This window comes from Barbus barbus (assembly GCF_936440315.1).
Source record: "Barbus barbus genome assembly, chromosome: 38".
Taxonomy (NCBI): domain Eukaryota; kingdom Metazoa; phylum Chordata; class Actinopteri; order Cypriniformes; family Cyprinidae; genus Barbus; species Barbus barbus.
The window spans coordinates 256,753-282,229 of NC_136716.1; the positions used below are offsets into that span (position 1 = coordinate 256,753).

Genomic DNA, 25,477 nt, shown 5'->3' on the forward strand with positions numbered 1-25,477 from the left:
ATGAAGATATTAAATTATTGCAAATGTTAAAATCAAGATATTCTGTAAAGCTGCTGTGAAAAAGTAAATTGTGAAAAGTGCTATATAAATAAATCTGACTTGAAATTCACATACTGATTAAAGGTAGTATACAGTATACAGTAATACAGTAATACAGCACAATATGCAGTAAGCAGCCAAATATAGGCTGTAAATTCATTAACAAAACATTTTTGATCAGATAACTGTCTTTATTGTTTCGTAGGGTTCATAAAACAGCCCTCGGTTTCAGAGATCATCTGCTGTGAGGAGCGTCCGGTGAGCTTGGCCTGCGACGTCACAGGTTTCTATCCTCCGGACATCTCTGTCAGATGGCTGCGTGTGAAAGCGGATGAGAGAGAGGAGGACAGCGAGCGGGAAATCACAGATGGAGCTGAGCTCTGGGGCCCTTTGCAAACTCTGCCCAGGACCTTTCGAGCAAAATCCTTACTTAAAGATGTGCGAGAGACGGCGAGAGGAGCTGGGATCGTCTGCAGAGTGATGCACTGCTCCCTGCTGAAGCCCATTCACAGAGTCTGGAGAAACACTCAAATCCGTAAAGAACACGCCAAAACAACAGATTTATCATTTTTATTTATTTTATTTTAATTTATTTTGAAAGAAGTTCCTTCTGCTCACCGAGGCTGCATTTATTTGATCGAAAATACAGTTAAAAACAGTGAAATATTATTACAGTTTTCTATGTGAATATGTGTTAAACTGTAATGTATTTCTGTGATCTGCAGCTGTATTTTCAGCATCATTACTCCAGTCTTCAGTGTCACATGATCTTCAGAAATCATAATAATATACTGATTTACTGCTCAACAAACATTTCTGATTATTATCCATGTTGAACACAGCTTTTGCTGCTTAATTTTACAAATATATTATATTAATATTAATATATAAATATAATATATTATATTAGGACTCTTTGATGTATAGAAATATGAAATACAAAAGAACTGTATATTAATATTAGAGCATATTATAATATTGAAATAGAGCATTTATTTAAAATAGACAAAAATTTAAAATAGTAACATTTTAGAAAATTAGAACATTATAAATGTCTTTATTGTAATTTTTGATCAATTTAATGCATCCTTGCAAAATTGTTTAGTCTGTTATGACCTGTGAAGTTTATGCCAATCCTGTGTCTGTGTGCTCGTAACTTTCTAATAATCAGACTTTCTCCTCATGGATGTTAAAAACAGAGGAAGTTGATCAAAAATTAACAAGCCAAACCATATCTAGGAACCATAATATCATAGAGACTTAAGGATTTGTGCTCTTTTGACGCAATCTTTCTTGTCGTATTTCTCAGTCGCTCCCTCCATCCCTCCTTCTCTGACGGTTCGCTGGAGAAGAGATGGAGTGGGAATATTCTCCGTTCTTCTCGCCGGAGGAAAACCCTCAGCTGAAGTTCTTTGGGCTGCTGGAGGCACAACCGTCTCCAAGCTCTTGTCCAGAGAGACAGAGAGAGAAGACGGTGAGCTCAAGAGCATCTGTGTTGTGCTGAGATCTACAGGAGGACAGGAGAGAGCAGGACATGTGTGCAGTACGTATGCCATACGATGAAGAGCAGACTGAATATAACACAACATCTTATAATGAGAACAACCCTTGGGCTTATTCTACAGGAATCAGGCCGCCTAGTGTGGACTGTAATGCAGAATGTGAGAAGATGAATGAAGGTGTGGATGGAATGAAATCAGTAGGAGAGGACAAACAGCAGAATGAGCGTCTGGAGGAAGAGGAGGAGGATCCGTCCTATATAAACACTGTGAGACTGAGGAAGGAGAAGAAAGAGCGTCTGAGAGTTACTGTGGAAATTACCCACCCTGCACTGAGACTGCCTGCGTACCTCACCTGGACAGGTAAATAATGTGCTGTTGAGGTATACTTGTGCAAGTGTAAAATTAGTCATTCACTAGATGATAATAATAATAATATTCAAAATACAATTTTGTATAAATACTAAATACACTGGGAAAAAATGTTGTGTAGAAACAAACTGATAGTAAATTTCACTCATATACGAGCAAGTAAATCATTGAATTAAACATGACATTTGGAAATGGTAAGACTCAAATAGTGTTTCCTTGTGAAACATCTCCTTGTGTAACAGCCTATTTCCTTAAAATATAATACTGTTGATTAATATGTTGAAAATGATGTACACTCACGTGAGATTAGACTACAATGAGTGACCTAGATTAGAAGATGAAGTATACTTCTCACTTTTCTGTTTTGCAGAGCCTGCAGAGGAAGTGTCATCTTGATGGCTCGCAGTTCTTCAGAAATCTACAACTTCTCTGGACGCCCACAAGAAACTTTATACTTAAGTTTTGCTCTTTTATTTATTTTTCTGAAAAAATCGTTTTTGTTTTGTTTTACTATGATGCATGAAACACAATATTATAGTATTCACTTCACTCTTTTGAATTACATGTCTTCAATGTTAATTAAATAAACTCTTTAAAGTTGCCATGTGTGTTTGTTTAAAAAAAACAGGAGTATGTGAGAAAGTCAGACAGCGCGAACCACAGTGACTAATTTTGTCCAGAGGCACTAAACTCACTCAGATACATGTCAAACCACAACTTCTGCGCTTTCAGACGTGCACATCATGCCTTTTTATTGAGCCAACACTTCAAATGCTTTAGTTTTCTACCATAAACAAACAATATCATAACTGGCTAATCTTATAATTTGCTACGCTTTAATATGTTGAAATATCTCGAGGGAAGTTGGAGGTGCAGCACACACCAGTTGCGCAGCGGTAAGTGTTGCAGCAGAAAACTATGGCGATGTATTAAATCCTAGTGAGATTTCTTTCCAGACAGCAGGTTTCCGCGCAAAAAAAATGTCCAAAAATGCTGTAAGCGTAACAGTGGTGCAGACGCATGCCCAATGCCGTCTTTTGAGATAGTTCACTTGGTTTTGACACACAGCCAGTGTAATTTAGAGAAGTGTACTCTGAAATTATGTGTGGTTGAACATGACAGGCCCGATGACTCTATGCTTTCCTCACCACAAACCAGCTCTGTGCGAGAGTTAATGCTGCTTCACACAGCGCGTCTTCCTCATTAACTAACACACGAGCACAGCGAGCTTCAGCACTCAATATAACTGCGATAAAGGCCTTACAAGAAAGAAGCAGACGTGCTTGTAATGCTCTGAATGGTGAAGAAACCCGACGCCACCGAACTTCGCGTCAAACTCATTAATCTGTCAGCAGTTCATCACTTTTCGTTTAATCGGCTATGGATCCGCCTGAAAACTCGGTGAACCGCATTGGTCGCACTATTTGGACCGTTTGGGTGAGTAAATGCTGCTCTTTTACAATTTCACTGATGAAGTTGTGATACTAATTATTCTGTGTGTGTAATGCCAGTCATATTGCATTGCTTAGTCCTTGCATGTGACCCTGGACCACATGTCCAGTCATAAGGGTCAATTTAAATAATCTTTCCATTGATGTATGGTTTGTTATGATCGGACAATATTTGTCTGAGATACAACTATTTGAAAATCTGGAATCTGAGGGAGCAAAAAAATCTAAATATTGAGAAAATCTCCTTTAAAGTTGTTCAAATGAAGTTCTTAGCAATGCATATTACTAATCAAAAATGAAGTTTTGATATATTTATAGTAGGAAATTTACAAGATATCTTCATGGAACATGATCTTAATATCCTAATGATTTTTGTCATAAAAGAGAAATGTATAATTTTGATCCATACAATGTATTGTTGGCTATTACTACAGATATACCTGTGTTACTGATGACTGCTTTTGTGCTGCAGGGTCACATATGATCTCTGTGTCTTGATGAGTCTGGTAAGGTTCCTTCACTGACTCGTGTGTTCAATGTTTTTCTGGTGTAGGGTTATCTGTCAGGGGCTGTTGCGAGATATCTCAGACCGGAAGTCACAGCTGAAGGAAACCAAAGTGTTTGTGCCAGAACAGATGAAATTGACTTGAAAAGTGCAGTAAACAAGATTGACAGAGAAGTAAAGACAAATAACAGGGACAATGAAAATGACAGAGCAGAGGTCAAGTGTTCCCCATCTAAAGTCAGAGCGGCTGCCTCTGTACAGTGGGAAAACACTGGTGTGGTCAAGAACGACAATAATGATAAACTCCATGTTCATACCACAAATAAACAAACTTACAATTGTGCAGCGTGGTCCACTGGGACAGAAACAGACAGCGAAGGACGCACAGCGGAGAAAGTTTCATCTGATGAGGTTCTGGCTGAAGAAGAACATGCAAACTGTGAGAGTGAGGAGAGAGAAACCGCACAAGAGCTGGAGGTCACTGGAAAAACTGAACAGAAAGATGGTGACAATAAAGAAGAATGTGACGAGTATCATGGGGTTGAGAAGTGTGCAGAGAAGAGAGAAGACGCAGACAACACAGATGTAATGATCCAGTCTGAGCAAGATGTAGAACAGGACAAACAGATAAACATGACGGACTGTGGAGAGACAGAAGACACTGGAAGATTGAAACATGCAGATGAACATCCTACTGATGAAACGGAGAAACAACTCATTGTCCAGAAGGATGAGGGGAAAACTGAGAATGATGAAGATCAGGGAACTGAACCACAAGTGCAGGATTTACTGGGATATTTGACAGATGAAGCAAACGGCATTTCAAAGCCTGAGAGACTGAAACAAATGGACAATTATTCTGAAGGAATTGATAACGTCTCTAAAAACCAGATTGAGGAGATGATGCCAGGAACTGGAAGTGCAACTGAGCAGGATGAGGAGAGTCAAACTGCACAAGACTTGGAAGAAATTGGGAGGTTTGAACAAAAAGATGGTGACAGTGAAGAACGTGATCAGGATTGTGAAGTGGAAAAGTGTGATGTGATGAGAGAAGATACGGGTAACACAGACGTAATGATCCAGTCTGAGCAAGATATAGAACAGGACAAACAGATAAACATGACGGATCATGGAGAGACAGAGGGTATGGCAGCTGATGAAACAGAGAAACAACTCATTGTCCAGAAGGATGAGGGGAAAACTGAGAATGATGAAGATCAGGGAACTGAACCACAAGTGCAGGATTTACTGGGATATTTGACAGATGAATCAAACAGCATTTCAAAGCCTGAGAGACTGAAACAAATAGACAATTATTCTGAAGAAATCGATGAATTCTCTAAAAGTGGGGTTGAGGAGATGATGCTTGGAACTGAGCAGGATGAAGACACCACAGAAAGGGACCAAGACATGACTAAATATGAGCTAATAGAGTCCACAGAAACCCTGCAGAGAGAATCTGAATCAGAAAAACATGCTCCAAATGATGAAACAGAACTGAAAATGACCACAGTAGCGGATGAAACCGTCGATGTGTTGGAAGACACCCTGCTGTCGGATTCAGAACAAGACACTTCAGAAAATACTCCAGAATCAGGAACGGGCTCATCTGTGCTGACCACCAAAACTGAAGGCATGTTTTCAGATCTGATTGTTTGTGAGTTCCCTGTAGAATCGAGGAAAGGACTAGAGACTGATTGGGGATGTTTTGAGGAGATCCAAACTAAGCTACACGATCCCCAAAGTCCTGCAGGAGAGCGAGCAGAAAGAGACGCTGAGTGCTTGGAGAAAGCAGCCGAGACCGAACATGACACTGAAACTCTAATCCAAACAGAAATAGACAAAACCGAGCTCTCGCTCATAGAACATGCTGAATTCAGAACTGAAGTGATTGTTGAAACAAAGACCAGTTCAGAAGACGAGGAAGCAGAAGCCTTTGAGACAGAAAGTCGATCATCAATCATCAGAAATGTCTCTTTACAGCCACACCAGCTTCTTGAGTTCACAGAAGGACAATACAAATCGTCTCAAGGAACAATGGACGCTTTCAGTGAAACACAGGGAAATGCGAGCGTGTCTGAAATAACTGGAACTGCAGAGCATGTTTCAGAGGAGCAAACAGATGTCAAACCCGTATCAACGAGGTCTTTGAGCCCAACAGAGCTTCTGGAGGAACCTCAAGATCTGCAGGCAGATGTGGCGAAGACCGCTTTAGAGTATGTAGAAGAAATAACAAATCAAGTCTTGAAGGAAATGATAGAAACAGAATGTAGCTTAGTGCAAAAAACAGAACCTTTGGTAGGACTTTCCACAGAAGAACCTGGTGATGCAGAACATCAAGCCCCAGCACAGTGTGTGTCAGCAGATGCTTCTGTCCTGGAAGAAGAGCGGACGTTATCAGCTGAGACCATGGACAGTAGTGAAGAACATATTAGTTCAGCGGAGAGTGAAAATACTAATGAAGGTCATGAGCAGATGCAGAAGTCCATTGCTGGAGAAACAGTGTTGAGAAGTCATGAAAACTTGATGGAAGTCAGCAGACCTGTGATGAAAAGAGGATTCGATCAAGTGAACAAAGGCCTTCCAGAGGTGAAGACAGAAGGAAAATTTGATCTGATCCTACAGGTGATATAGAATATTTTGTTGATTAAAAGGTCCAATAATGCAGAAATTGAAATATTAAAATGTCGTCCTACCAACAGACTGAAGCTAATGGCTGTTTATCCGTAGGCTTTCGAGGACTCCTCTTTAGACTTCAGCGTTCAGAAGTCTAGAATTGCTGTGAAGAATCCACTAGTCAGGCCTCCCAAAGACCCCAGAAAGCTGCTCTTCAGAGCCTCGGCCGAACCTCGTCCACAGCCTTCAGATCGCAGTCAGACGCTCCAGGTCTCCGCTCCAAGCAAAGCCATGATTGGATTTAAACTCCCAGGTATTTACCAAAATAAGACCTGCATGAAAATTATGTTCTAATTTGATTAGTACTTTAACTCAGTCCATTATTTATGTATTTTTTTGCTGGATGGTTTTCAGGGCTGGGTGCAGGGCTGCCGGTGCTGAGAAAAACTGAGTTTGGGTCGAAAGCAGAAGCAGAGAGAACTCTACAGCCACAGGTATCATCCAAGCACAGCATTACACTCAAGAGATTTAAGATTTATGTGTTTTAATTGCATTTAAAAGATTCATCTGTTTGAATTACACAGTTTTAACATAAACGAATAAAAACAGGCAAGATTTCTGCACTCCACAAAATCATGGCATAGATTGGCATGAACTGTTTTTTTTTTTTTTTTTTAACATATCTTTTTTATTCAATTTAAATAACATTTTCAAAATGCATTTATTCAAATTGCTTAGACTCAACAAATTTGTTAATTGCAAAAATACATTTATTAGGTTAATGAATATTGTTAGCTGTGGAACAAGCCGTATTCAATTTAAAGCTAATTCAAGTTAAAATGAATGAGATTGAAAGAATTTGGGTTTATTTATGATAAATATATAAACCTGCTTACTGTGTATTTTAAACACATTCAGCTTATTAGTACTATGACAGAAACCTTGCCTGCTTCATTCATGTATAAATGATACAATTCGACAAATATGCATCACAAGAAGTTAATTTATGTTAAAACTGTATTACAAATGGCTGAATTTTATTTTCAATTCAGATACATCAATCTTGATTTTTTTTTTTTTTTTTTTTGGGTGTATCAAAGTATATGTCAGTTATTTTATGTGTAGATGTGTAGTAATATAACTCTGTTTTTCACAGCAGAAATCAGTTGCAGAAACAGAGGATTCTGTCAAACAAGAGCCAGCTAAACCCAAATGGACACCGCCAAGGCATCCTGGGTACGGCCCTTAATATCAATATGAATTGTTAATTTCATTTTATGTTGTTTCACAAAACACAAACTGACCTTTTTTTCTTATGTTGTTTTGTGCAGCATGGGGAGTCCCTTCATGATGGCAGAGCTCAAAAACAAACTCAAGAAGCCGGTCCAGGAGTAACGTTTCATTACATCGTCATTTTCAGATGCATTCTTCACCTTTTTCTTTGTCTTAACCAAGCACCTTGCAGCCTGGTAATTAAGTTATTCTACTGCAGCACAGCACTTCATTTTACTTCCACTATTTTTTGCTTAGAAAATAAAGTGAGAATCTAAGCTGCGAACAGACATTTCTCTTAACAGTTTAACTGAGCATTAACATCTATACAGAGTCTTATATTTGAAGAAAAAAAAAGTATGAGGAATATTATTACAAACTAAATATTAATAAACATTTTTGCACTTTTTTCCAGCACTTAAACTTTGTGACTGTAGTTGAAGCTGTCATAGCCACTATGTATCACTAGGGGGCAGAGTCACTGCTGTCGTGTTGCCTCTAAAGGCCAGAGGAGAGTCGCTGGCTGTCAAATGTATCATATTTAATACTATTTTATTGCTATTTGTTATTGTTATATTGTACAATTATTTTTCTTGTCATTACTTGCTGTGTGTATGATTCTTTGGCAATATTGTATGTAAACAATCATGGCAATAAATACTTTGAATGGAATATATCAATAGAAGGCTTAACAGCTCTTTGAACTGTTGCCCTCTGGCCGGCGCTACAGATCACTGAGCACCAGAACAACCAGACACAAGAACAGTTTTTCCCCCAGGCCCTATCCCACCTGAACAACACATAATAGAGCCCTGCATTTCGGCCCTTTTTTATGCCTCTAGGGCCGGGCTTCAGGCCAATTTTCACGTCATAGTTCAGACGCGGGCCGGGCCTCGGGCCTGTTTTGGGTTTCTCCTTATTTTTATATTGTAGACATCCATCGATTAGTGATGAAAAAAATCGCCGCGCTGGTGGAAACAACAGGAGACCGTGCCGTGACTGAGAGCAGCTCGATGGTGTTTAGTGTCCCGCAGCAGCAGCAGATGAAGAGTTCTGTGTTCAAATGCACGCAATAGACTAAAGCTTGCTGAAAAACCCCAGCAAACATAACCATGAATGTGTCTGCAGGAAATAGTAAGGAGATATTTGAATTATTTACTAATAAACTAATGTTTTCTGAGTCTGTGTCGCAAGGATGAAGCTGCTGATCCTGATCTCCTCATTAGACGCGCCTTTAGAGAGAAATGCATCTTTATTGATTATGATTAAGATTAGAATAAAAGAGTTTTGTTAAGTGATAATTTAAAGCTTTCTATAGATATGTATCATGTCTGTGAGGCATGTATTCTCAGCTGAAGCTCCTGTTATAGACGCAGAAAGCACATCATGTTTGTTTTCTTTGTTTTATAAAAGAACTACCTTTTGTTGGTATTGTGAGTGCACACAAATACAAGTAGACCCTTTACAGGTCCCAATGATGTATTACTCTTACCTTTATCAAAAATAAAAAAAAGACGGCGTAGGCTATTTTAATGTGTTTCCACTGAAAACAATGCAAGTGTTTGCTGGCGTCTCCATGTCCTGCAGAGCCTTTAGCTTCCACTCGCAGCACAAACTCAGATATAGATACACACATTATTATTATAGCGCAGGTTTAACATTTAAACATTGTTATATACTTGAACTGTTTTAGTATATCTATAGATGTTATTTTAGGCAAGTCGTGATGATATGAGAAGGCTAAAGTTATCAAACATATATGATCAGCTCATGCCGCTGGCCGCTTGGTCCTTACTTTAAAAAAACTAAAACCTATAGGCTATTTAACAAACAAAAATGCTCCAAACGTTTTTCTAAATTAACTTAATAAAAAAACGAAACAAAATATAATCATTTTGCCATTACACACAAAACTGAGCTATTTTAATAGCCGAAACAGAATAAACTGTTTTAGGAGAAGGGGGAAAAAGACGGGCTCGGGTGGTAATTCTGATGAGCTGTCGGACACGGGCCGGGCTAGGGCCTAAATTTGAGGCCCGTGCAGGGCTCTAACACATACATACACCCCGGTACTGTACATCTGTAAATAACTCATCAAACCTTCATCTGTACATAGGACACATGCACATTCACAGTTCTGTCTATGATCATGTCTCTTTTCTGTATATTTTTATTCTTTATTACTATTGTTATTCTTAATTATTGTATATTCTCTTCATTAGTGTTCTTTATCACCTTAATAATATGTTGTCTGCACTATGTTTGTACTTTCTGTACTGGAAGCTCCTAACACCAAGACAAATTCCTTGTGTGTGCAAACACACTTGGCCATAAAGCTCTTTCTGATTCTGATTCTGATTCTGATTCTGATTCCGGAACAGAGTAGCTGGTTGTGATATGTTTATACGCCGCTAACAGTAGTCCGCTCGCTGTTATATATCTCTCCGCCGCTAGAGGGCAGCAGTAGTCCGCTCGCTGTTATATATCTCTCCGCCGCTAGAGGGCAGCAGTAGTCCGCTCGCTGTTATATATCCCTCCGCCGCTAGAGGGCAGCAGTAGTCCGCTCGCTGTTATATATCCCTCCGCCGCTAGAGGGCAGCAGTAGTCCGCTCGCTGTTATATATCCCTCCGCCGCTAGAGGGCAGCAGTAGTCCCCTCGCTGTTATATATTCCTCCGCCGCTAGAGGGCAGCAGTAGTCCGCTCGCTGTTATATATCCCTCCGCCGCTAGAGGGCAGCAGTAGTCCGCTCGCTGTTATATATCCCTCCGCCGCTAGAGGGCAGCAGTAGTCCGCTCGCTGTTATATATCCCTCCGCCGCTAGAGGGCAGCAGTAGTCCGCTCGCTGTTATATATCCCTCCGCCGCTAGAGGGCAGCAGTAGTCCGCTCGCTGTTATATATCCCTCCGTCGCTAGGGGGCAGCAGTAGTCCGCTCGCTGTTATATATCCCTCCGCCGCTAGAGGGCAGCAGTAGTCCCCTCGCTGTTATATATCCCTCCGCCGCTAGAGGGCAGCAGTAGTCCGCTCGCTGTTATATATCCCTCCGCCGCTAGAGGGCAGCAGTAGTCCCCTCGCTGTTATATATCCCTCCGCCGCTAGAGGGCAGCAGTAGTCCGCTCGCTGTTATATATCCCTCCGCCGCTAGAGGGCTGTAATGCGCCGCTGCGCCGCTAGGGGGCGGTGGAGGGTCTGTCTGTCCGAGAGGGAGGCGCTTGACGCCGGTAGAGGCTGCGGGAGAAAAGAGCGACGAACCGGGTGGAAGCCCTAAAATCGAACTGACGTTAGTCTTTATATCGCTCTGTTTCCCTCACTGCTGTCTGGAGTGATTAAAGGTTCGTGTATTTGTTGAGCTGCGCTGTGTTTTCAGCCGGAAGTGTCCGTGTTTTTGAGCAGATGAGCTCGTTCTTTAAGGCCTTTAGCTGCTAAGGCTAATGTTAGCGCTGCTAATCCTGAGGCTGGAACTACATCAAGACTGACATCGCGGTGATTAATTAGTGAGTTTGTTAGCGTTGTTTGTTTAATTCACCGTCACGCTGGGTAAGCGAAGCCAGTAGTTTTTACATTTAAGTTAGGTTCTTGTAAAATGATACATTTGACAACTTTTTGTATCAGGTAGAGTTTTAAAAGGATGATTTGTATCTGTTATTGTAATAAGAGCTGTCGTAATGCTCGGCTAATGAGTGAAGTTGATGTAAATATGCCGGGCTTCGTCTGATTGTGTGATCAGGAGTTATTGATCTATGCTTTCTTTAAAGACAGAACCTCATCCGCTCGTTTCATTTGCGCTCATAGCATGACGTTGTTAATCATAAAACATTCAGATTTAACTGGTTTCAGAAAGACTTTGTGTTGAAAGAAAACGATTAAACTCATTAAAACGACTCTAAAATATGTACACAAACTGCCTGCTTCATGACGTCATCTGCGTTGAGTAACGGCGTGTAGTTCCTGCGTCACTCATCCGACAGGTTTTAAACACTCCCCCTTCTGCCATTGGTCGAGCAAACACGTTAGTCCCGCCCTCAACGCACGCGATTGGTTGAAGCAATAGAACATAAACAGCCAGTTTATAACATTGATCTTTATAAATCATATTTATGTAAATATAAGACAAGCTTTCTTTTTGTGATCAGTGGTTTTTGAAAGTAAGAATCCTATGGAAATTTCTCCACAAGTGTTTATTTCTAAACCTTTAAAATCCTGCCTGTTTTGAGCTACAAGGTTAATAAACTGATGGTGTATCATTTTGTTGAAGCGGGCAGTCCTTATTATTTCAGCTGATTTTTTTTTTATAATCATGTTTATAACAGCAGAATTGTGGGTAAAAACTACATTACCCATGATTCTGCAAAGGATTCTCCGCCAATCAGTAAATCGATAAAGCATTTAATGCCAAAATAACACTTTAGCGTCAATCCACTATCAAAAAGTGCTCTCAAACTACTTAAATTCATATATAATGCATATTTTGCAATAAATGTCTCTATATATACATTATACAACATCTATGTCAATTTTATATTTATTTATATTCCATTGTCTGTCTCATTATGAGCAGATGAGCTCGTTCTTTAAGGCCTTTAGCTGCTAATTCCGGATCGACTCTCTGGCTGGAAATACATCAATACAGGAAGTCGTGGCCTAATGGTTAGAGAGTCGGACTCGTAATCGAAAGGTTGTGGGTTCGAGTCTCGGTCCGGCAGGGATTGTAGGTGGGGGGAGGGAATGTCCAGCGCTCTCTCCACCCTCAATACCACGACTGAGGTGCCCTTGAGCAAGACACCGAACCCCCAACTGCTCCCCGGGCGCCGCAGCATAAATGCTGCCCACTGCTCCGGGTGTGTGTTCACGGTGTGTGTGTGTGTGTGTGTGTGTGTGTGCGCGTGCGTGCGCGTGCATTGGGTGGGTTAAATGCAAAGCACGCATTCTGAGTATGGGTCACCATACTTGGCCGTATGTCACTTCATTAAAGCAGTTAAGTGCATAGTTAGTCTTGTAATTTTGTCTGATTTTGAAATACTTTATTACTTCAAATCAAATTTAAAAAAAAAAAGTGAATCTTGTGATTGACATTGAAGCTGGTTTGTTTCGTTCATAACTTATAACTTAAACTTTTTTCAAATCCCTGTGGGAATGAAATACTTCTGGAAAGTGGGCAGCAGCTGTTATAGCACTTTATGACGCTGTTTTGCCTCATAGTTATTATCTCTGCATATTAAACTGGAATAAGAGCAGTAGATAGTATAGTAAATGTTGACTATCTGAGAATGTCTCTGTCTTTGCCTCACACAGGTGCCTGCGTCTCGTGATCTGTGTGTGTGTGTGTTGGGACAGCAGCTGTATTCTCTGGTTTGGTCGGCGGTCCGTCATGGGGGACATGAGTGATCTGGACAGACAGATCGATCAGCTGAGGAGATGTGAGCTCATCAAGGAGAACGAGGTCAAAGCCCTGTGTGCCAAAGCCAGGTGATCACAGAAAACCAGCCGCCGCTCTCAGAGGCATTTCTGTGTTAAACATCTGCTCATGCGACTCTGTGTGTGTCTTCCAGAGAGATTCTTGTAGAAGAGAGTAACGTTCAGAGGGTGGACTCTCCGGTCACGGTGAGTATTCACAAATAGAGCAGAAGAGATGTTGAAGGATGCTGGAAACCAAACAGTTTTACTGAACATTCACTTCCTAAACTATTTTTTGAGAGATTTTCTCGGATATCATCTTCAGAATTATAATAAACTATTTCTTTGATTATGTGTATGGGACGTTAATAGCTGTGTCTTTTCTTCAGGTGTGTGGTGACATCCATGGGCAGTTTTATGACTTGAAGGAATTGTTTAGGGTGAGTCTGAGTTCTTTCACATCCAAAGCAGCGCTCGACAGTAAGCTGCTGCGCCGTCACAAAAGATGATCATTTACACGTGTTTTTAAGCCCTGATCATTTAAACATTAAAGCGATCTGAAGCGCTATGTTTTATGCAGCATAATTTCACAGAGCTAAAGTCAGGCCATTCTGTCGCTTCTTGCTTCAAATTCTGAAATTCTACAGTCCTATTTAAATCAAACATTGCATTATTTCATTTGTATCTTTGTTCTGTATGTTCAATTGTGCTATTGCTTGTAATTTGTTCTTATTTACTGACTCTTCACTTGTCTTGGGGGGTGATGGCGCAGTGGATAAGACACATGCCTTTGGTGTGAGAGACCCGGGTTTGAATCCACTGTGAGACACCAATGTGTCCCTGAGCAAGACACTTAACCCCTAGTTGCTCCAGAGGCGTGCGACCTCTGACATATATAGCAATTGTAAGTCGCTTTGGATAAAAGCGTCAGCTAAATGAATAAATGTAAATGTTTAATAATGTTTGAACTTTATATTTGTTAGGCTAGTAACTAATAGTAATTTTGATGTCACATAAAGCTTATTAGAATACAAGATAAAATGGGTAAAAAAAAAAAAAATGATAACAGCAGCTATTTTACTTTTTAGTGGCAGGGCCAGTGGAAATCTGAACCAGTCGCTTGGCCAGGCCAGTAGAAAAAAATCCTTAGTGCTGAGCCCTGAAAAGTAAACACAAAATGATAAAGTAATGCACAGTAAATAATAATAATAAGAGTTTCATATCCAATGGGCATTAATTTACACCAGATGTCAAGTCAAATGTATTGATATTGCTTATTTCACAATACACATTTCCTCAGCAGAGAATCATGATTTTAATCTTTATAAAATAAAAATACCTTTGTGCTTTATATACATACTTATCAAACTTTATTTAAAGAGCCGTGCAATAATATAGATGACATTTAGCAGTAATATGCATCACTTTATCAAAGTCTACTGTATGTGTGTGGATTAAGTTGGATTTACTGTAGATCTAACTTTTAAAAGTTTTTCCTTGAAAAATATTAGACTTTTTATCAGATATTGTTTAAATATATTTTTCATTTTAATTGGTTTGTTAAAAAAAAAAAAAAGTAATGTTGTTAAATTTCCTACAATTCAATTAAGTATTGTTATTAATTTGTTAAATATTATTTTTGTTTTTCTCGTGTTTGCTATGAATATGGCCTTTAATGCTGGTATGACACAAAATGAAAATATCCACATGCTAGATGTGTTATTGGACTATAATTTAACTGGAATATACTGCTTAATAAATCAGTATTTGATCATCTTCAGGTGGGAGGCGATGTTCCAGAAACAAACTACCTCTTCATGGGAGATTTTGTGGACAGAGGCTTCTACAGCGTCGAGACCTTTCTGTTACTTCTTGCCCTGAAGGTGCTGTCATTATGTTGTTCAGGACATTTAGAAGGAGATGCTATGGTTGTTAACGTAATAACTGTATATACACTACCAGTCAACATTTTGGAATAATGTTTTTGTTTAATGTTTTAGGAAAAAGTCTCTTACAAAGTATTCTATCCAATACTCTAAAATATTTTTACAATTTAAAAGAACTGTTTTCTGTGTGAGTATGTGTTAAACTGTAATGTATTTCTGTGATCTGCAGCTGTATTTCCAGCATCATTACTGCAGTCTTCAGTGTCACATGATCTTCAGAAATCATAATAATATACTGATTTACTGCTTGTTTATAATTAATAATGGCTGTTGTTATTGCTTACTTTAGTCCCTTAACCGATTCGGCCGTCGGGGAGACATGAGGGAAGAGGTAGCAGACAGTGCCCTCCACTGATCTCTGTCTTGAGCTATCTGTGGCCAGGGCCTGTCGGTCCAACTCTTCCTTTGATGCCCGCAGCGGCGTCCACCTTCCACTGTGCCCTGGAGAATGGTCTTGGAAAGGGTATTGTGGCGCGTCACATGGCCAAACCACTGGAGTTTCCGCCTCGTCACAATGGCCAGCAGAGGGTCATGGGGGCCTTCCAGGCTGGTGAACCTGTCCCGGACATCGTCATTGGTTTTCCGCTCTAAATATCTAATGCCCAGGAGCTTTCTAAGGCATTTGAATCTGACAGGGTAGCACAAATCCGACGACAGTGTAAGATGCATTCAACAGATCTTACACACCTGCGGCACTTCTGTGAACGGAGAAAACACAATAAAACTATAGGCTTACATAAAAAGGAATATATATATATGCCTATACACTAAATATATTTCACGTAAATTATTGACAGATTATCAAAACAAAAATATGCTGAGTTAGGCCTACGGTTCATTGTGACGCATTCCAACGTTCTCAGGAAGGAAAACAAGATGGCAGAAAGGAGTTGTCTTTATTTGCAAAAGCTTTAGTTTTATTTGTTTTGCAATAGCTTGACAGTTTTGAATGATGTCTTGCATCTGTATAACCAACCAGCGTTGGTATGGCCATATCGCGCCGGCGCCTCACGCGCACAAAGACACATATTTTTGTGACATTGCAGCCTGTTCATTATCAAAATAAAATACAGTTAAAGGAAAGTGTAAAACGTTCCAGTGCTCCGTTGTCCAATCTGTTGCGTTCAGCGTGACTCACTGTGTTATTGCCGATGTGAAGGATGATGTTTTGCGTCGATGAAAGCAAAAGCCAATAAATAATTTTTTAGTAGACATCGATAATATGGACACATTTGGATTTGTGCCGAGTGAAAGAGGTAGGCATCAGTTTGACCTTTAATTTGTTTTCGGAATGACGCTTTTTTAGCCTATAGGCTATATCCTTAAGTTTAGAGGATTTGTTATGGAGAGAAACTAATAACTGGGTTTATAATGTTTGTAAACATTTTTGATTTACCAGCATTTTAGCCTTCATCATTTCTGAATAATAGCCTAATAAAATGCGACGCGGCTTAGCCTTTGTTTTATACAAGTAGCGTTTTTTTTTTACAATTTGCAGCAGACATTTTTTAAATATCTTAAAAAATACTTTAATGTCTTTAAAGCATTAATAGATTTTTTTCTTTTGTTTAGTAGCCTACATTTAGAAATGTAAAACTCTAGAAAAGATGATGCTGTATTGGCTGTAACGAAGCGCAACGGGTTAAGATGCCATCTCTTTCTGTATTTTTCTTTCTTTTTGCTTAAAGAAAACACTGTACTTCATTATCATCATTATTATTATTATTATTATAGGCAAAGACAATTTTAAAAATAACAGTATTAACCGTTATTTTTTCTACTTGAACCGGTTTCGGAACGGTAATAATACAGAGGAACGCAGGAATGGAAACGTTAAAATATCGATTCTGCTCGGAGTGAACCGATTGACTTTTTTTTTTTTTTTTCAAGCCCTGGCTACCAGCCATGAGATCTATATCATCAGCAAATCTAAGGTTGCATATTGCTCTGCCACTGATGGAGATGGATGACTGATGATCTTGTAGAGTCTCTAGCATTATCTGCTCCAGGAACAGGTTGAAGAGTATAGGTGACAGTAAGCATCCTTGTCTCACTCCTACGGTTGTTGGGAAAGAATCCCTGATTTGGTTGTTTAGGAGGACGGCGCTACTTGTTCTTTCGTACAAGGCCTTCACTATCTCTACTATTCCCTCATCGATCTTAAAGTTCCTGAGTACTTGCCATAGGCCGTCATGCCACTCCCTGTCAAAGGCTTTTTTAAAGTCAATGAAGCTGTGGAAGAGCTCACACTGATGCTGCAGATGCTTTTCGATGATCAGCCTACAGTTAAAGATCTGTTCAGTGGTTCTTCTTCCTGGCCTAAATCCTGCCGGTTCTTTGGCCAACACTTCCTCTGACTTTGCTTTTAGCCTTTTATGCATCACTCCAAGCATGACCTTGCTTGGGTGGCTGATGAGAGAGATGGTCCTGTACTTCTGGCACTACTTGAGGTTTCCTTTTTTTGGGAAGGGGTATCACTAGGGACTGTGTCCACTCTGTTGGCCATTCTCTTCCTTCCCAGATTTTTTGGCATAGTACTGTCAGAGCCTCTATTGTGCTTTCTCCACCATGTTTCAGCAGCTCAGCAGGTGTGTTGTCCATGCCTGGGGACTAACCTGGTTTCAGTCTGCGTACCGCCTCTTCTACCTCTGTTTTTAGGACTGGTGGGTTGTCCTCTTCACTGGGGACGGGCTCTGTGAGGATGGTCAGGTCTGGTTGCAGATCAAAGTTGTAAAGTCCTCTACAGTATTCCGTCCACCTCTTCAACACTTGATCACTGTCTGTGAGGATTTTACCATCTTTGTCTTCTATGATGTTAGTCTTGCTCTTTTGTTATCTTGTAAGAGCTTTCAGTGTGGAGTAGGCCTTCTTACTATTACCAACCTGCATATTCTTGTCTATAGAGGCGTACCTATCTGCTATCCAATTTTCTTTGGCTTCTTTCATCTTCCTCCTCACTGCTCTGTTAGTCTGCTGGTATTCCAACTTGCCTTTTGGGCAGGAGTATTTCTTGCGCCTCAACTCTCTCCTCCAATACCTGGTCTGTCACCCATGGCTGTATCTTCCTATGCGTGCCAAGCACCTCCTCAGCTGCAGAGAGCAGGGTTTCTTTGCTGTCTCCTGCAAGTTCATCAACTGGAGTATCAAGAAGGTTCAGAGTTGCAATTCCGCTACCTCTGTGTCTTTCAGTTTCTCTAAGTTTCAGTCTAAATATAATGTAGGAACTTTAATTTTCTGTAAAGCTGCATTGCTATGATTTGCATCGTGAAAAGCACTAGACAAATAAACTTGAATTGAAATGAGTTTGTAACTATATGAATGTCTTTAATGTCATTTGATTTCAGCATCCCTTGTTTTTCAGCATTGATGATGAGAAATGTTTGTTGATCAGTAAATCAGTATATTATTATGATTTCTGAAGATCATGTGACACTGAAGACTGGAGTAATGATGCTGGAAATACAGCTGCGCATCACAGGAATAAATGACTGTTTAACACACATTCACACAGAAGACTTTCTAATGAAGTTTGATGTTAATGAATCCTGGCAGGTGCGTTATCCAGACAGAATCACGCTGATCCGGGGGAATCACGAGTCCAGACAGATCACGCAGGTGTACGGCTTCTACGACGAGTGTTTGAGGAAGTACGGCTCGGTCACGGTGTGGCGGTACTGCACGGAGATCTTCGACTATCTGTCGCTCTCCGCCATCATCGACGGCAAAGTGAGCTCTCCGTCCGTCAGCTAACGAGCTTGGCTTGCTGCGTCTGAACCGGATGATGAGGATGTGTTTGTTTGACCCGCAGATCTTCTGTGTTCACGGCGGCCTGTCGCCCTCCATCCAGACTCTGGACCAGATCCGCACCATCGACAGGAAGCAGGAAGTGCCTCACGACGGGCCCATGTGCGACCTGCTGTGGTCGGATCCTGAAGGTAGTTCTGCTTTCTGGATTATGGTGGAAATCTTCTCCAACATCTGAACTAGGGCTGTCAATGATTAATCAACAATCGATGTAAGAGATGCTATCGATTTAAAGCTATCGATGTTTGATATCGGGCTCTGCACTTTGACAGGTCTGCGGACACGAGGAGGACCGATAGATATAGAATTCATTCTTACAACTTAATTCATTCCTATGGTTTTTTGTGGCCACTGCCCATGTTTCATTAATTTGTTCCCTAGAAAACCCATGATGTAACTCAAATGAGGGAACGAAACAAGTCTGAGAAATGAATTCTTAATTCATGGCCATGAAATCTTTCATTTCCCGCCACATGTTTACTACAGTAAGAGATGCGAAAACAGCAATTAAAAGTGAACAACAATCAAATAAACCTGCGAAATTAGAGTGAGACGGTGAGGATTTGGGAAAAGAAACAACAAATATTAGTCGTGGAAATTTGTGAGCAACCGGCAAAACAGAACACAAAGCCCCGTATGGCTTTAAATATATGGAACAGCATGAATGCAAAAGCATGGTGATGATGTCACATTTGCTGCTAATCCATTATTTCTCTTATAAAGCCTTGTACCTCACACTCTCGTATTAAAGTGATGTTTCATGTGAGCAGCAGTGTGCTTGTATTAGAAGCGGTTCTCTGACCGCGGGACAGTTACGCTTGGGATCATTTTATTTTAAATGCCAATAATGTCAATTGCAAACATTACGATTGTGTTTTAAAAAAACAACAGCCCGCACCATGAAACCATTTAAAGAGACGCGTTCAGCGGTCTCCGTGACGGGATCTGAAACTAAGTAGTAAAATGATCCCAAAGGTAACTACGGCACACTCTCTTCATTTTATCAAATGATCATAATCACATCTGTTCATTTTACAGTCCTGCTACTAGCCTTTACTTAGACTAAACCCCCTTTAATTCGGGCGCGGAAGCTGGTGTTTTGAGTGGCATTGGCTCATCCTGTCAGCCGGTGACTATATGCCACTGCAGGAGACACTTTTAGCAGCATTAAGGTTAACGATTAATTGATGTTTAATTTAAACGGCATTGCTGTCTCTGATGCAGACACCACAGGATGGGGCGTGAGTCCGCGGGGAGCCGGATATCTGTTCGGGAGTGACGTCGTGGCCCAGTTCAACGCCGCTAACGACATCGACATGATCTGCAGAGCGCATCAGCTCGTTATGGAGGGCTACAAGTGGCACTTCAACGAGACGGTTCTCACGGTGTGGTCCGCTCCTAACTACTGCTACAGGTGCGCTTCTGTCACCATTCTGAAGATACATATCATAGATGTTACTGGAATCAGGCTTATTTAGTATCGTCACTTTATTATTATAGTTTATTCTTTTCTTTTTTAATTAGTAGTTGTTTTCATGTTTTCAGTCTTTATTTTTATTTTAAAGTTTTAGTGGGGAGGTTTCACATTATTTGTTAGTCTAATTTTTAATTCAGAAATTTAAGAAAAGTAGGGATGCACCAAAATGGAAATTCTGAGCCAAAGCAGCACAAGATGAAACACTGGGCCGAAGGCTGAATACCAAACACTGTGTTTTGTGTTTTTTTCACCATGTATTTTGCCATTTCTTTTCACCATTGCATAAATTAAATAGCCAAAATGTGCCTTTTACTGTTTTGTCTTGCTTTTTTAAAAGAAAAAATCAATTACAAAACAGTTTAAAAATATTTTCTTAACACTTAACATTTTTTTTAACATTAACATTCTAGCAGACATTATACCAACAAAGCACAATCAGGCATGTGTACAAATAAATGTAAATTTGCCTTGCTGAGCAGAAGAGCAGTAAAACATTAGAAAATATTACAGATCCCAATTTGAACATGTTATAAAAATGTTGTAATTATTATAATCTTTCATTTAAAGAACAACAGTAGAATTACAATACTAACATTTCTGAATGTTGATGGAGTTCTTGCTGTATAAAGAGTGCGCACGTCTGATCACGGCATTGTTCGGCACAGTTTATTCTGTCTTTTCACTTATTCGGCCAATTTCAGCTGAACATTCAGTGCATCCCTAAGATCAAGTGAACTAAATAAAAGTGTTGGTTTGGAGACTAGCTGAAATTTATTTATTTTTTTCAGCTACTAATTATTTTAGTGAATTGAAATGAATTGAAACCCATTATATTCATTGTATTTTTCTGCATACAACTAAAGTATTTCAAGCAAGGAAGATTATTGTTTTGGGTTTAATCAGCTATAATAACCCTGATTAGAGTTATGGTTTTGTGTTACTCAGGACTGAAGACTGAGACTAATATAGTAACAAAGGTGACCATAGATAACAATCGTTTTAATCTAGTCAGCATTTGGAAAACATTGTTTTTCTCGATTACATCTTTATAGTGGATGTGAGTCTCCTGCTCAGCGAGCAACAAATGAAGCGAGTCAGTCCTCTGAGTGATTCTGATTCAAACCAACTCACTGAATCATTCACACCTGACTCACTGAACCACAAGGCATTTTTCGGTTGTGTCTGTTTCAAAGCGTTGCATGTAATTGAAGATTGTGTTGTGCTAAATGGTATTATCAAGAGAACAAAGCCCTTATGGTCTGCTTTTCTTTGTCTCAGGTGTGGTAATGTGGCGGCGATCTTGGAGCTCGACGAGCACCTGCAGAAAGAGTTCATCATATTCGAAGCTGCTCCACAAGAAACGAGAGGCATTCCCTCCAAAAAGCCTGTCGCTGACTACTTCCTGTGAGCGAGTCCGGATCAGGAAGTGCTGCCCTGTGTGTATTTCTGTTTCTGTTTCCTTCTCCCTGCCCAGCTTTTTTGTTTAGTTTCTTTTACTTTCTCTGTATATTCCTTTTATTATTTCTATTTTCCATCGACTTCCACATTCTCCCTCTGCCATCAAGACACCCGTGGCATGCTCTTCTCCTCCGCGGCTGTGGCGTCTCAGACTCGTGGTGTGCTGTAGATGTAGACGTTTATAATGTCGTGCACCGCAGCAGGGAAGCCGCTGCTTTCTGCTTTTATATTCCTGCTGTTCGTCTGAAATGGCAGGTTGTTGGACTTTTTCTTTTTCTTGCTTTTCATTCTCTTCTCATGTAAATTGTAAATGCGTAAGAGAATGGATATGCTTCGATTATAGTTTACGGTCATCTGTTTTCAGCGGAGTCATCAATGTTTGAGAGTTTTGTGCAGAACACAGACACTGGAGAACACACACCTGCTTTTCCTCTCGACTGTTCTCTCTATAGGACTTGATTTTTATTTTTAATTTGTGAAAATAAAATGTACTTTTGTATGAATTTAAGATTCTGGTTCTCTTCATGTGTTTGTCAGATATTGTGTGCCTGCTCAAATCAGTGTTAAATCCACTGAAATATTTTTCTAATTGAATACTGGAGTAATGTGATGTGTGTAAAAATAAACATTAAAGAACACTGGGACACAACTTCAAGTATCCCATTTTCTATCACTTTTCATAATATCACAGATTATGTTACATCTTAAAGATGCATTTCCAGTTTATAGATTTACCAAAATATATTTGCAAGGCTATATATGATACATTTGGGCAAACGTAAAATGCCACTCATTTATTTATTCAAATAAAAAAGAGTGGCCGTGTAAATATATAATCTTTAATAAACTATTTAAGAAATGAATGCTTTTATTCAGCAAGGATGCATTAAGTTGATCAAAGGTGACCGTAAAGACAATGTAATAGGTTATTTCTATTTCTGTTAAAAGCAGTTTTTATTTATTACTTTCTATTGATCAAAATGCACCATTTAAATGAAAAAAAGCATCTTGGTTTTCTCAAAAACATGAAGCAGCACAACTGTTTTCAACACTGAGAATGAGAAATGTTTCTTTAGCAAAAACAAAAAGAGCAGCATAGAATTCTATAGAAGTGATCAGAACGTTTAGGGAACACTTTATTCCCAAATCTTCCTTTCCTCGCCTTCGTTTTGCTCCGCTCCAGATCAGTGCTGTTCTTCTGGTGCTGTCTGTTTTTATGTTTGTTTTTTATTCATTGTACATTTCCTGGAAGAAAAAAGGAAAGAAATAAGGAGGTTATACATTAATAATCACAATAGAAAAGAGGAGTTTAGTTCTTTGAGAGTGTTCATAGTTCTGGTTGCTTTCTGATTTGAAAGACCTTGAAGAGTTTCAAATAAATCCTCAAATCAACTTTGACGTGGGAGACACTGGACTTCCTTTCTGACCTTTTACATTTGTGTATATAAAACTTACCTAATAATATTAGAAGATTTAGCAGAAAATGTGACTCCTATTCCTATCTTTTTTATCAAAATAAAATAAAACAGCTCTTTTCCTTATATTAATTTTAGATCCACTCAACCTAGTAAATAAATATTCAACAGTCTCTACATCCATTCCACAAAACACAACATTCAGAGAGATCAGGGGCCTGTTTCAGAAAGGAGGTTAATGAAAACTCGGAGTATGTTAATCCTGAAATCAGGGAAACTCTGGGTTTTCTGTTTCAAAATGGGAGTGTTGTCAAACCCGAGAAAGCAGGGTAAGTCAAGCCCGTTTCTGAAAGAGAGTCAGGTACTGTGGTGACATACTCTGTGAACCTAACCTGGTCAGGAGCAGCTTTTCTTCAGTAAACCCAGAGTTTATTTCCGCCGCCTCTTTTTAAAGTGTAAGCGATGTTTTAGTACCTCATTCATTCACGCTGCAAAATAGCTTTTCTTACAGAGTATTTTTGTCTTATTTCAAGTACAAACGTTTAAAAATTCTTAAGATGCATTTTCTATAGATGAAGAATGATCTAGATATTTAGTTTTGTTAAAATATAAAATTGTTCTCAATAGGGTCAGAAAAATAATCTTAATGCAAACGAATAATCTTAATTTCTTACCCCATTGCCAGATAATTTGGAAAATAAACTAATATTAAATATTTTTTTCCCTTCATGGAAACAAGACTAAATATATATAGCCTATTATTTATGTTATTATATATTTTTTATGTTTTTACACTGTATTCATGTGCATATTTATTTGAGCGGTGCTTTTCTTTCAAACATCCGAGATGCAGAGCACATATGAGTGCTGTTGGCAGATTTGGAGGAGTGCATCGCTCCCAGGCTCTTCTGAGGATGTTTCCTGCACAGATCCTCAAACAGGAGTATCACAGGACTGTAGGTCAGTGCTGTAGCAATGGGTTTAAATGATGTTCACTTGATAACATCTTTCTGTGACCTCTGGAAGTAACCCAGTAATCAGAATTTCCTTCATGATTTCCAGTGTTAGGATGCATTGATGACAAGCACATCTTATACTGATTACTGTATGAGATGATGCCAGATGGAGCCATAACCACCAGCACAGCTGTTAAATAAACTAATTATTCACAATTCTTTGGTCATCTTTATTTCCTAATACAAAAGGTATTCTTTTTACTTTTGCATTTTAGAAATCTTCCAATACTCGACATCTCTTCATCTGTCAGTGGAGCTGGTGCTTGCTGTCCACAAGTCAGTTAATATTATTACTCTAATTAAGAAATATAACAGGTATAATCATAAATCATAACTGGGTCTAATGAAATTCAACGGCAATCATATTTAACAGTAAAGGCTCATATTTGAATGTGTTATTTCCTTTATGAAGTATTATTAGCATGTGCATGATGTGATTTAGCCGATATTTGTTGGAAAGCCAGGCAGAGTGATCACAAGATGCTAGAAGTACTGTATTGTTTGCAGAAAGGATGCGCGCTCGTCTTGTTTCTGTTAATTATGTTGCGCTGCGTGTCTTAAGGCCTAATGTTGGTTTGATTGCTTGTGTTACATGAGAAAATAAATAATGTTGCCTTCCTGATGTTGTAGATTAATGCGGTTCGGCTCGCGACTCGCAGACGGTTCTGGTCTGGTACAGAAATAAACGAGTGCTGCTGTCGGATAACGGATAACGGGTCGGTGTTCTGTAAAGTACTGCTGCTGCACGTTTACCAAACATGACCCGTGCAGGACTCTGCTTTAACCCGCTTTGCGTCTCTGCGGCAGGTAACCCATGCGCGTGATGCGTCTCTGCGGCAGGTAACCCATGCGCGTGACGCGTCTCTGCGGCAGGTAACCCATGCGCGTGACGCGTCTCTGCGGCAGGTAACCCATGCGCGTCATGCGTCTCTGCGGCAGGTAACCCATGCGCGTGACGCGTCTCTGCGGCAGGTAACCCATGCGCGTGACGCGTCTCTGCGGCAGGTAACCCATGCGCGTCATGCGTCTCTGCGGCAGGTAACCCATGCGCGTGATGCTGCGTCTCTGCGGCAGGTAACTCATGCGCGTGACGCGTCTCTGCGGCAGGTAACTCATGCGCGTGATGCGTCTCTGCGGCAGGTAACTCATGCGCGTGATGCGTCTCTGCGGCAGGTAACCCATGCGCGTGATGCGTCTCTGCGGCAGGTAACCCA

The 25,477-nt window shown here is 39.9% G+C and overlaps 2 protein-coding genes across 14 annotated transcripts; both read left to right on the forward strand.

Annotated features, from left to right (window-relative positions):
- The first annotated feature begins 2,603 nt into the window (after positions 1 to 2,603).
- On the forward strand, positions 2,604 to 9,552 carry LOC306857425 (uncharacterized protein). 2 transcript variants are annotated; one of them, XM_079397365.1, is made up of 6 exons: positions 2,604 to 3,347; positions 3,915 to 6,491; positions 6,597 to 6,795; positions 6,897 to 6,976; positions 7,639 to 7,718; positions 7,814 to 9,552. In XM_079397365.1, the coding sequence occupies exons 1-6, from the start codon at positions 3,291 to 3,293 to the stop codon at positions 7,875 to 7,877; spliced, it is 3,057 nt and encodes a 1,018-aa protein (XP_079253491.1). In that variant the 5' UTR covers positions 2,604 to 3,290; the 3' UTR covers positions 7,878 to 9,552. The 2 variants fall into 2 exon arrangements, with proteins under 2 accessions (XP_079253491.1, XP_079253492.1); XM_079397366.1 differs by having other exon boundaries at positions 3,057 to 3,347; positions 7,642 to 7,718; positions 7,814 to 8,426.
- A 1,370-nt stretch (positions 9,553 to 10,922) lies between these two features.
- Positions 10,923 to 23,228, forward strand: ppp4cb (protein phosphatase 4, catalytic subunit b). Of its 12 annotated transcripts, none has more exons than XM_079397440.1 (10): positions 10,984 to 11,033; positions 11,121 to 11,247; positions 13,046 to 13,219; positions 13,303 to 13,354; positions 13,537 to 13,587; positions 14,929 to 15,030; positions 18,646 to 18,819; positions 18,902 to 19,028; positions 20,122 to 20,311; positions 21,653 to 23,228. In XM_079397440.1, the coding sequence occupies exons 3-10, from the start codon at positions 13,122 to 13,124 to the stop codon at positions 21,780 to 21,782; spliced, it is 924 nt and encodes a 307-aa protein (XP_079253566.1). In that variant the 5' UTR covers positions 10,984 to 11,033; positions 11,121 to 11,247; positions 13,046 to 13,121; the 3' UTR covers positions 21,783 to 23,228. The 12 variants fall into 12 exon arrangements, with proteins under 12 accessions (XP_079253559.1, XP_079253564.1, XP_079253565.1 ...); XM_079397435.1 differs by having other exon boundaries at positions 13,088 to 13,219; XM_079397433.1 differs by lacking the exon at positions 11,121 to 11,247 and having other exon boundaries at positions 10,923 to 11,085.
- Positions 23,229 to 25,477: the final 2,249 nt, after the last annotated feature.

What these genes read in the sequence shown, in the direction of transcription:
- LOC306857425 (XM_079397365.1), top strand. Translation starts at nt 3,291, where the DNA reads ATGGATCCGCCTGAAAACTCGGTGAACCGCATTGGTCGCACTATTTGG. An exon ending in AATTTGATCTGATCCTACAG is followed by an intron (nt 6,492 to 6,596) that starts GTGATATAGAAT and finishes GTTTATCCGTAG; the next exon opens with GCTTTCGAGGACTCCTCTTT. An exon ending in AGAGAACTCTACAGCCACAG is followed by an intron (nt 6,977 to 7,638) that starts GTATCATCCAAG and finishes TGTTTTTCACAG; the next exon opens with CAGAAATCAGTTGCAGAAAC.
- ppp4cb (XM_079397433.1), top strand. Translation starts at nt 13,122, where the DNA reads ATGGGGGACATGAGTGATCTGGACAGACAGATCGATCAGCTGAGGAGA. An exon ending in GGGTGGACTCTCCGGTCACG is followed by an intron (nt 13,355 to 13,536) that starts GTGAGTATTCAC and finishes TCTTTTCTTCAG; the next exon opens with GTGTGTGGTGACATCCATGG. An exon ending in TGTTACTTCTTGCCCTGAAG is followed by an intron (nt 15,031 to 18,645) that starts GTGCTGTCATTA and finishes GAATCCTGGCAG; the next exon opens with GTGCGTTATCCAGACAGAAT.